The 12,383-nt window shown below is 43.2% G+C and overlaps 1 protein-coding gene across 1 annotated transcript in view; it reads left to right on the top strand.

Moving 5' to 3' along the window:
• Positions 1–750: 750 nt before the first annotated feature.
• COL22A1 (collagen type XXII alpha 1 chain) overlaps positions 751–12,383 on the top strand; it is a 207,546-nt gene continuing 195,913 nt past the window's right edge. Inside the window, exons 1-2 of the mRNA XM_066566730.1 lie at positions 751–835; positions 4,919–5,485. Of these exons, the coding sequence (XP_066422827.1) occupies positions 751–835; positions 4,919–5,485 (652 nt within the window). The remainder of the gene's footprint in view (positions 836–4,918; positions 5,486–12,383) is intronic.

The following is a 12,383-nucleotide window of genomic DNA, read 5'->3' as shown; positions in this document are numbered from 1 at the left end:
ACTTTTAACAGCTCAGCCACTTTGCCTGGCTTCTTACAATACTTTCTGACTTCAGTGACTTCACTCAAAGTCAACCCAAACCAAAGCCCTTATATTGAAGATAACCCTGAGCTTTTGTACATCTTTAAGCTAAAAAGGGAAAGATGTTTTGAAACTGCTGAGTTTACTCCTGCAGAGAAGGACTAATGGCAACAAATACATGCATGAAAACAGTGGTGTATTTTTAGCATTTGTCAGTTTTGGGGCTCCAGAACTGAAAGCAGTGATGGGTGAAGTGGCAACGGGTTGTGTGTGTGATTTGTAGTGGTTTGTATCTGGGCTCTGTGTTGTGTATCTCCTAATGATGAATGCGTGGGAGGGCCAGGTCAGGAATGGTTTCCACTCCAATGCGCTGATTGTGTAGTTGGCAGTGGGCTCAATTAAAGTATAATAATCTGGTAATCTCTCTCCTGTTTCCATTCAGCTGCTTCACAGTGAATAGAGCCAGTGAACGAGTATGGCTTTTGAAAAGTAGGTGAACTCCTGCCTCTTTGTCTGAGCAGTTTATGTCTATTCAAGTAAAATGACAGGCAGAGGAGGCGACTCTCCAGAACGTTGCTCTCATGCCTTGCATCATTACTGCCCTTGGCGCTGCTGTGAGATAACACTTGCTCTTTATTTCCCTTTCTAGGCTGCGGGTTGGATTTCCAGCAAGCTTCGCACCCTGGAGAAAAAAGGAGCTGATGTGAGAGAGGAGATATGGATACGTCCATGGTGGGAAGGTGCCGTGTGCCCCAGCTCCTGGTTCTTGTCACGTTGGTGCTCAGCGGGGAGAGAGCTGCGGCACAGAGAGCAGGTACGCGCTCCGCTCGCTGCCTCACGCCCCCGAGCTGGTGGGCTCTCCCATGGTGGGAACCATCAGTTCTAGGAGGAAATCTATAAACAACCCAAGATATTTACTGCTGGAAATACGTAAAACAGGTCTTAGGGATGGAGAAAGCTCAGGGGTTAAGGCTGTGATTTACCTGGGGTCTTTGGTTCTGCTGCAGGCATAGAAAGTTTAGCTCAGCTGCCCACAGCAAGAGGAGCAGCTCACCACAGCTTGCTCTGGATGTGCTCCATCTACCCCACATGGCATGGAGGTGATCACTTCTTCCATTGCCTCCTGTGAGTGTCAGATGAGACCTGGTGAATCATCTGCCTGGCTGGGACTTTCCTGTGAGCTAAACAGGGCCAGGGCACGGTTGGTATCCTCCTCTGGTTCCAGACACTTGAGGGATACGATGATGTGGTGCTTAGGGACAGGGATGGACTTAACAATGCCAGGCTAATGGTTGAACTTCATGATCTTAAAGGTCTTTTCCAACCTAAATGACTCTAGGATTCTCTCCTGTCTGGTTATTAGCATGGTCTCTGGCACAGCTTTTGGCCTGGGCTCATGAACACTCTCTCCTAAATGCTACTGAGTGCATTAGAGGATGGTGTAGCTCAGGGACTATTCTTACAGGGATCCTTGATAAAGACACGCTGGTTTTTGTGTAGCAGCAAGATGTATCTGACATCAGTGATGCCATACCTCAAATTAAAAATGGTTGTAGACCCACACAATTTTTTTATAAGAGTCCAAAGACATTTTGAGATGAAGATTTTCTGTCTCTTTTTCTAGGAAAGCTGCTATTCTGTGGGCTTGGATAATTTAGAAGAAAGGAAAGGCTTTTTTAGACCTTTTTCAGTTTAAGGAATAGCTGCTTTACTGCTTTCTTATGTGATCTCTCTATAGTTTTTTTGGGTGAAGTTTACCAGAAATAAATACCTAGTAACCAAACAAAGTGAAATCTCACTTTTTTTCCTGCTTCTGGACCTGTCACAGGCAGAATATAGTGAAGCCATTTATATGTTCATTCTGTGCTTACTTTAAATAATTTTGGGCTTATGGCTTGTTTGTGAACTATTTTTAAAGGAAATATTGCAAAACAGTTGGTTCAGTGTCTGAGTAGATGAGCACAACTCTTTGAATCATGCTCCCAGAGAGCATTTCTGCAATTACAAAACTGAAATTTTGCTTTCTATGAGCTATCTCCCGTATTCCCTTAACACGAATGGAATTGTTTCTGCCAGTAAAAAGTACTGTTATGGCAATCTTGGAAAACAGTCAATTTTGTCTAGCAGTGGACATTAAAGTGCTGAAAATGTAGATTAATATTTACTAAAAGCATTTCTGCAGCACTTCATCTCACTGCCACCAGGTTTGTAAGCAAAGAATCACCAATGCAAAAAAAAAATGATCCTGAAATACCAGGTTTTGCCTCCCTGCAATACTGCCTTGAATAGGCATCACTTTTTAAACCTTAACTCCCCCTTGTTTTAAGGCTCATTGCCCTTGAACACAGACAGGATTCATTCTGTCTGTTCTGTTTGTTTTGAAATTGCTCTTGTCTCACCTGCTGAGAGTCATTAAAATAAGTAACAGGAAGGTCTTGTGGGTATTGATCTCTACTTAGTCTCACCTAATTAACATTCTTTCAGCCACAATAGATTAATATAATAATGAATTTAGGAAGGAGGCAAGGTGGGGAAGTGTAAGCTTCTTTCTTACCTTTTACTGTTAATTTTTTTACCTTTTATATTCTCCAAAAATCAAGCAGAACCACAATTGAGAGCCCAGCTGATATTCACAGCTGTAACTTGCATGCCATAACATAAAATGGTATAAACCATCATCTCCAGTCTCAGATTGCCTTTGAGAGAGTTTTCCCAGACAGACTTTTCTTGCTCTGGAGTTAGAGACAAGCATTCCCTCACTCACAAAGTGCCATCACAGAACACAGTCCCACATGCAGGTTTTGGCTGGGACACAGTTAATTTTCCCCACAGTAACTGCTCAGGGACTGTGCTTTGGATTTGTGCTGGAAACAGTGTGGATGACACAGGGATGTTTTTGTTACTGCTGAGCAGAGCTCACACTGAGCCAAAGCCTTTTTCATTCCTTCCCCCACCAGCCAGGAGGCTGGAGAGCACAAGAAATTAGGAGGGGACAAAGTTGGGACAACTGCCCCCAACTGACCAAAGGGATATCCCAAACCATATCATGCTCAGAAATAAAACTCTGGGGGGACACTTGGCTGGAGACTCCTGCTTGGAGACTGTGACTCAGTCAGTGGTGAGCAACTGTTTTCATTCGCATCACTCCTCTTTCTTGGGTTTTATTTATATATCTTTGTTATTTTGCTTTTCATTACAACTTAATTTTTATTTTATTTTATTTATTTCATTTCAACTTTCTTCTCTCAACCCATGAGTTTTCCATCTTTCACCTTTCCAATTCTCTTCCCCCCAGTCCTGCTGAGGGCAGTGAGTGAGGGGCTGTGTGGTGCTCAGTTGCCAGCTGGGGTTAAACCACAACAACAGGTTGATCCCCTGTGGATGGGCTGGTCCCAATGTGATCCCAGTCCCATGTGCAGAGGTTGTTCCCACATGTCCTGCAGCAGCTGGGATGTGCTGGGATGTGCTCTGCTACAGAAGTCAACACAGCAGCAGGTGATGCTCCTTTCTCACCACCTGCCACACTCCAGGTGTACATCCAATCACTCTCATGGTCATCATGTAATGCCTTGAGCACTGACCTACTCTTTTATAACACTTTTACTCTTTTCTGAAGGCAAATCCTCTCTGTGCAGCTGAGCTATTCACTCCTTCCTTTCCAGAGCCATGGGCTGTTGTGGAAATCTTCCATTCCAGGCAGGGTGACAACCCTGGGATGAGCAAAAAGATCCAGAGCTAATTTGTGTCAAAATCTGAGTGTGGGAGAAGAATCTGTGACCTTCCTGTAGGTTCAAATGCTGGAATTCAGTAGGAAATGTGTAACTTTACCACTGGTCAAACATGCAGTTGCACTTTTTGAGACAAGGTGAGACAAGAACTTCTGGAGAAGCAATGGTTGGCAGCTGTGACCAAACTGACTTTGTGGAGCAGCTTTCAGTCTTAAAACTCTGTGGTCTATAAAACTGGTTTAAATAAATAGAAGCATCTCTATACACATTTTGTCCAGTTGGGGCATTATATTGATAACTCTTGGGCATCAGTGGCACTTTTATGGACCTGCTGTTTCCCAACTTGCATGTATCCAGAAACAGCTAAGAAACATCTCCTGAGAGATCTGCTTTTTTTTTGGCAAGTGTCTGACAAATATGCAACCAGTCTGGATTGATACAGGGCAAACAAGTTGCAATTAAAATAGCTTTTTGGTTTGGATTATACAGGCCTCACATTGCAAATATCATGGCTGGAGGCAAAGGGATGGTTGTGGGGCTAAGTGAACTTTTCCCTTACAAGGCAGGCTGCCCTTTGTTATTGAGGGACACATTCTAAAATTCAGTAAGTCATCCTTTAGTCAATAGACAGTGGCAGAAATCCTCAAATTTGAAATAATCTTGTTACAGACCTGCTACATCAACATATCATGCTGGGCAAAAGTACTGCTTCTAGCTAAGCATAAATGAATCATAACATTAATGCAAGAGGGGAAATGAAAGTTTCATTACTCAGGGTCAGGATTGCCATAGGCAAGGTCAGGACAGGGCTTTTGATCTGTCCAGGTCATTTCAGAGCACTGCCTGAGCAAAGGCACTGCAATGAAGTCAGAGAAAAATATCTTCATGCAGGGGTGTAGCTGAAGGATTGAGCAGAAGGAGTTAGAAGCAGAGGAATGGAAAGGGTTTGCATTTCAAAGCCAAGTCTGTGCTGCTCTGTAGATTTCCTGAAACTGCTGACGTGAATCACAAGGAAGAAGGGCTGGGAATCTGCTCTTCCTCTGCTAGATAGGGAGAGGGTTTGCTGCCTCCTCCAAACTGCTCACTAGGGAGCTGTGTCGAGGGAAGTTTGGTATGTCTGGTCCTCTGCATTCATCTCCCCTTAACAATGTTTTCTGCCTCTCCTGCAGGTTGCAAGAGTGTTCACTACGACCTTGTCTTCCTCTTGGACGCCTCCTCCAGCGTTGGGAAAGAAGATTTTGAGAAAGTTCGTCAGTGGGTGTCCAATTTGGTGGAAACCTTTGAGATTGGCCCAGACAAGACCCGAGTGGGGGTGGTGCGGTACAGCGATCGGCCGACCACGGAGTTCGACCTGGGCAAGTACAAAACCCGCGAGGAGATCAAAGAGGCTGCACGACAGATTCAGTATTATGGGGGTAACACCAACACTGGAGATGCTCTCAGGTACATCACCACCTACAGTTTTTCCAAAGAAGCTGGTGGGAGACTTAGTGATCGAACTGTTAAAAAAGTGGCCATCCTTTTGACTGATGGAAGGAGCCAGGATTTTGTCTTGGATCCAGCCACTGCAGCCCATCAGGCTGGGATTAGGATTTTTGCTGTGGGTGTTGGAGAAGCCTTAAAAGAGGAACTTGATGAGATTGCTTCAGAGCCCAAGTCTGCTCACGTGTTTCATGTCTCTGATTACAACGCCATTGATAAAATTCGGGGGAAGCTGAGGAGGCGTCTCTGTGAGAGTAAGTAGAGCTTTCCTTTCTGCAGAATTAGAATAGGTTCAGTTCATGGATATGAGTATTAGATATGCTAATTTCATGTAGATATGAAAAGGTATGATTGTTTTCTTTCATGCTTATACTTCTTTATTTTCATGTGTTCTACCCAATTCCACTCAGTAAGAGATCACTGTTCAAGGCCAGGTTGGCTGCAGCTTTGAGCAGCCTGATCTAGTGGAGTACTGCTTATGGCAGGGATTTGGAATTAGGTGATCTTTAAGGGCCCTTCCAACCCAAAGTATTCTCTGATGTTGTGATTCTATGATTTTACTACAGGAGATGTGATGGGTTTTTCTGGCAAGACAGTACTAACTATAGGTCAGCTTCCAGAGTAAATCATGAATTAACTTTTTGCTCTGATATAGTTGAAATACTTTATAATAATTTGGACTACTGAATATGAATAGTGACATCTTATTTATATCCAGATTTTGGTTTACTTTGCATAGGACCTTTTTCCCCTCTATTTTCTAGCACTGTACTTTGTAGAGAATGCTCTGGGCGCTGCTGGGGATGATCCTTAAGGAAGCAAGGGGATGTTTATGCTTTTCTGCCTCTCAGCATCTCAACTCTACTGACAAATGGTGTTCTCTAGTGCTCTGGCTGCCAACAGCATAAGCATTGGTGATGTTTTGAATGACTTTTAATGGAGAAAAGTGTGGGGTATTTGTACTGCATAAATGACCTTTATTTTCCAGCTCCTTGGTGAAGAGGATAGGAATGGCATTGTGGCTGCTATCTCCCAGCAATTAAATAGGAGCAGCAATCACACAGCCTGATCTTCCACCACTGATAATTCCCTCTCTTGTTCTTAGTGACTCCATGAAAGCTGCCTGGTTTTGGTGCTTTTTGCAGCGTTTGTTCTGATTACTGTGAACAGGCCTTGTAGCTGATGTTGTGAAGATCTGTTATTGCTTTCTGGAACCTCCCTTTGTAAGAAAAAAAGCTCTGGGTTTATGTAGAATTCTTAAAGAGTGACAAGTGCAAGCAGGCAGAGTCTAGTTGACATTACCCAGCAATATCAAGATGGTTCTGCTTTTTTAGCCTAAACATAAATGGGTAATGGAGGATGTAATCCCAATACAAATGGAAGTCATGGGGAATAATAACTGTAAGCTATGCAGACTGAAGGAGCTTGGTTTTTTTCTGTGAAAATCTTATGTAATCATACACACATCTGGGCTCTAGTAGAAAATGGTAAACCCTTCCAACTGGCACACTTGACCAACTCAAACAACCTCCTGTTGCAGCCGCTGAACACCAAAAATGTGATTTTCTTTTGCAATTCTGTTACTTTCCTTTTCCAAAGCAAGTGTTTACTCTGCTTCGTACCTGGGACATCATTTGTTGCCTGCTCAAAGAAATCTTTTACCTGCCTGTCAGAGAAAAACCATCTATCTATGGCTTTCTGAGACCTGTGTCCACACAGGCCAGCATAACCCTTCTCCTTGGATTGCAAAGGACCATCCTTCATCCTGGATGACAGTCACTCCCCAAGGTGTTTGCTTCCACCTGCACTGGTGAGCTCAGTGAGAAATGGGGGCTGTGCTCAGTTCAGCACATCTCTGCTGCTCCTTCCTCCTGGGAGGAGGACTCCTCACACTCTTCCTCAGCTGCTCCCTCCATGTGTCCACAGGTCCTGCCAGGAGTTTTCTCCAGCATGGGCTGGGTCACCGCCTCCTTCAGGCATCGCCCTGCTCCTGTGTGGGCTCCTGCAGGGGCTGCAGGGGGATCTCTGCTCCCCATGGCACCCCTGGGCTGCAGGGGCACAGCTGCCTCTCCATGGGCTGTGATGGGGTTGCAGGGGAATCTGCTCTGGCACCTGGAGCCCCCCCTGAGCCTCCTTCTGTACTGGGGCTACTCCTCTCTCATGGTCCCACTTCTCACTTCTCACCTCTGACTGCAATTTCTCCTGCATTGTAACTTTTTACCCTTAAATACACAATCCCAGAGTCTTCCCTGATTTTTTTCCTCCTGCATTTAAAACAGAAAAGGTGCTCTTTAGCAGAATCGGTGTTATTATACTTATTTAGTTTATTGCTTTGCATGCAGAAAGCTTTTAAGAGGCATGATGTTTAGATCAGGTCTAAAAAACCATGAAAATCTTGCTGAAACAGAGGATGAGGTAATGAGAGCACCTCCAGCAGAAATATTCTATTAGAGATCAGTTACTTGTTTTGTTACCTGCATGCGTGAGGTAGAAATGTTTTGGGGGATGAGAGAATGGAGATGGAGAACAGGACCAAGTGATTTCTTGTGCATGTACCACTTTTAAATTCCATGCTAATGCAGTAGGGACAGGAAAGCAGTTCACTGTGATGGCTGGGCCTTCTACATGCTTAGAAGATCAAACTTTTAATAGCTGTTGCAGTTAACTTTGAGTGGTTTTAATGACAGCTCTGCATAAGACATGAACATAAAAACCACGGGGTGGGTGGAAAATGTGAGCAGGGCTCATGCCAAGCTGCTGTTTATTTTATGCACATCCTGAGACAAAAGCATATATTGCCACAGCCAGGCTCTGGTTTTAATAGACATAATCCTGTGTAAGCTCCAGGGAGACACACGAATCAAAGGGTGGAAATGGGAGGAAGATTTTTTTGTACTGACCACTGATGAGTCCTCCAGCCCTGGTACTGCTACTGAAATGTGAAGGGTTGTGAAGTGTTGCAAATGCTGGATTTCATGCCAGCAGCTGTTCAGATTTGCTTGTCTCAGGTCTCCCTGGACATCTGGCCTAGACTCTGTCTTTCCATCTTGCTATATTTGACTGAATTTATTGCTAAGAAGATGTCATTGAGGGCATTAATAGCATTTAGCTCTCATTTGATCTTGTGGCAGTAAGCATAGCATAATCAAAAAAAAAAAAACCCAACAAACCCCATGTCTGCTCAGTAGGACATTGTGGCAGGAGGAGATATTTTTGCCACACATCTCCATTACATTCTGGACTATAGTTGGCTGGCAAGAATGGGTGATGCTTTCACAGGAAAGCAGGAGAGATACATTCTGCTAAAAATTCCAGAGATGCTGCATGTTTCCTAAATACAGTTCCTGCTTATATGTTATAGGGATAACAACAGGCAGCTATGGAATATTTAAAAATAAACTAGACCAAAGGACTGTCATCACATGAATCTCAGATACTTTGCAAACAGAAGGAGATGAGGCTGAATCCTTCTAATAATGAGTTGGTACCAATGGTTTGTCATTGATTTCTGTTGATTTAGTGAGGTCTGTGATAAGATATCAAAAGCAGTCGCATGTCCAGATGATTCAAAACATTTATATTTCTCTTTTTATATGTCTTTGTTGACTTTGGGTAGTGTATGAAGTGCATAAAATATAAGACATATGCTACCCCTATTCTGTTACTGATGATGAAGGGCTTCCAGCCTTCAAAGCAACACCTTGAACATCCATCAAAAGGATAGTCTGAAAGCTTCAGAAATGTCCTTTTTTGAGGTTGTCTTTGCCCAGGTTCATGATATATTCACAGAAGAACAGCAAGCTGTTTCTTTTTGGCCTTTAGTGCTAAAAATACCTCATGCACAGAGACCATGACAAAGGGTAGGCATCTGAATTGCCATATTTTGATTGACACTTCCTAACAGACTTATCAGTACAGTCAAATCTCACAAAAGTACTGAGATATTGGAACATATCAATACCTAAGGATATATTCCACATTTTGCTGCTTAAGAAGATGTCCAGATTAAGTGCAGGTACTAAGAATTTGACCATCACTTGAAAATCTAGGGGCTTTGGAAGTCTGCTAAAAGCTCAGCAGACAACTGCTGCTTTTTAAAAAGCTGCATCTGGGCAGTGACTCAGATGATGTCACCTCTGATGTGTCCTGCTGCTTCTTGATGCTGCACTCCCACAGCTGTCCTGGTGCCTTTCTCAAGCTCTGTAACATCTCCATCTTCCAGCAATCACTCATGGTACAGACCATGGGATCACTCAACCTCTCATCACCACGTTTGCTGGCTAATTGCAGCTTTCTGTGAAGGCATGAAAGGTCTGTGACAGAATTTCCAACTGATTTCTCCTTTACTTGAAACTAAAGGGAAAAAAGAGACTTTTCCTGGATGTCAGGAGACAAAATGTTTGTTTAGTGGTGATCTTCTGCCATTTAGTTGAGGGACTGTGTGGTATCTTTTGGCTCCTGGAAGCACAGCAGAGATATTCAGATATTCTTTTTCTCTTACAGAACCTTTTATTTTCAAATCAAATGTCTGAAACTCTCAGATCTAATTTTCCACTCGGTCCAGTCATCACCAGCTCAGAGAGAAATGGTTCCAGAGCTGGTGTCTGGCAGGCAGCTTTGAACTCTGTGGATGATCTGTGGCTGCTGGTTGCCCCTCACTTTCTCCACAGATCATGCAGTGATTGTTTTCCCAGATCATAACTACAGCTCTGTTCTGGCACTGTGTAATCTCCACATAATTTAAATGTTGCATGTCCAAAGAAGGGCATCAAAGCTGGTGAAGGGTCTTTATCATGAGTCCTTTGAGTGGGGGCTGAAGGAGCTGGAAGTTTAGCCTGGAGGAAAGCAGCTGAGTTGGAATCTTACTGTTCTCTACAACTCCCTGAAAGGATGATATATTCACAGAAGAACAGCAAGCTGTTTCTTTTTTAGAGTTTCTAGCTTTAAAATTTTAACTTCTTTTAAAGTTTCTAGCTTTAAAATTTTTCAGATCCTGTACTGCATTAGTGTAGTAAGCTCTCTTCACATTTTGGTCAGACAAAACAATCCTTCCTGGCTTGACAGCCAAGGACAGCCTCAGCCTCAGACCCCAAAAAGCATAAACAAAAGTGAATTGGGAGGAAGCAAACTGGGGGAATAAGACTTCATTACCTGAAGCTGTAACTGGACAATTAACCCCTGATATGCTTATAGACCAAACTTATATCAGTCTGAAAACCTTGTGACCATTGTCCATCTTGGGTGGAGTCTCTGTGAGGCTTTTGCACTGCCCAAGGTGTATCCACTGAGGGCCTTTGATAAATATCTACTTCATTTTCTAACTCTGTCTAGCCTCTGTTCTAGGTAGCCATTCCAAGGCATCACAGCCAGTGGGGATTTGTCTCTTCTTCCTGGTAACAAGCAAGAGGACAAGAGGAAACGGCCTCAAATTTCACCAGGGGAGGTTTAGATTGGATGTTAAGAAAAATTCCTTCACTGAAAGGATTGTCAAGCAGTGGAAGAGGCTCTCCAGGGAAGTGGTGGAGTCACCATCTCTGGAGGTATTTAAAAGATGTGTAGGTGCAACACCTGGGGACATGGTTTAGTGATGGACCTGGCAGTGCTGGGTTAATGGTTGGACTCTCAAGGGTTCTTTAGGGTTTTTCTTAAATGTTCTTAAGGGTTTTTTCCAGCCTAAACAGTTACATGATTCTAAATAAATTCTTATTTTGCTTGGTAGTCTGAAATGAATAGGTTTATTCTGAGATTTACAACAGTGCTGTTTTATGACCAGCCCCACTTCTAGAAAAGAAAATTTTATTCTTCCTAACTTCCTTCTCCCATCTGCCAACACATGCATTTATGTGGCCTCACCATGAACTACAGCAGGAAGCCAATGAATATTTTTGTTTCCTTTCCGATTAGTTTTTACTCAGATTTATTTCACCATGCTGTCCCAGGGGAGGAACTGGCACAAGGTGAGAGCAGCTAATAGGAGCAGAAGGCTTGGATTGTGTCCTTTGGTGCAGTGCTATCTCATATCAGCTTGATGAACTTTAGTTAAGGACTTCAGAAAATTGAGAAAAATCCTTCATGTGCTCCCAATGCAGACCTGAGCTGCTGTGCTCTGGTTTATGCTGTGCATAAAGTGGATTTCTGGGTGGGTTTTTCCCATTCAAACTCCACTTCTAGGCTTCAGCACAACTTGCTTGCCTTGAGAAAACATCTTGCCTAAGAGAAATATCCCACTGCAGATGGATCTCTTCAGGATCCTGTCCCATTTTCCTTAGCCAGGCTTTCCAGTACACACAATTGTTGCTGTTTTACTGCTGCCTCAGCTCCTGTTGGTTCAGGGAGGGATGGCAGAGCTCTCCTCCTCACACAGGCTGTGTCTGGCTGGGAGCATCTTGCTGGGGGCTGTTGGTAGGAGGGATGAGCAAGCTGCCACCACCTTCACTTAGACACAGCCTGTCTGTCAGTGCCTCCAGGCAGCACTTTGATATTTCTGTGCACTTGGGTAGCTTTTCTCCTCCAGAATGGATGTTAGCTCTGTTAGAGTTTCAGAGAGTGATTTATTGATTTATTTGCACTCCCTTGTACGTTGGAAAAAGCAGTGTCTTAGACATTGCCTTCAGGTGATGAGGGCATTTCAGCATCTGTGGCCTGATTTCTTCTTTTTGCTGAGGGAGAAAAGATATGAATCCAAAAGTCATCCAAAATTCAGAGTTTTGGAAATAATTCTGTGACAGAAAATGGTTTTACTTCTTTTCTTTGATGCAGTTTGTGAGAAAAGGAGTCTGTTCCATACCTGAAACTTCATACAGACCACTTGGAATATTAATATGGGACTCTGAAGAAAGGAATATAATAAAATGAGATCAATTAAACCTTTTGCACTTGCCTTTCTTATCTCTATCTTCTTTCTCTAGCAGTTACAGACAAATAGTAGCATTATAAACCACAGGCAATCACTTTATGTAAAACAGTGAATCTCTGGACTGCCAACAACATCTTGTCTGAAATCACAAAATCTGTTGGATGATAACATCTCCCCTAAATTGTAATAGGTTTTCTTGCATTTCAGACAAGAAAGATCTCTGAACACTGTTTGATGTACAGTAAAAATAATTGTAAAGACAAAGACTCAGATTAAAGTAAGTCCCAGATTTGGAA

Source organism: Molothrus aeneus, chromosome 1 (genome assembly GCF_037042795.1).
Source record: "Molothrus aeneus isolate 106 chromosome 1, BPBGC_Maene_1.0, whole genome shotgun sequence".
Classification (NCBI taxonomy): Eukaryota; Metazoa; Chordata; class Aves; order Passeriformes; family Icteridae; genus Molothrus; species Molothrus aeneus.
The sequence above is the reverse complement of the archived record's forward strand: the minus strand, read 5'-3'. Positions and strand labels throughout refer to the sequence as shown.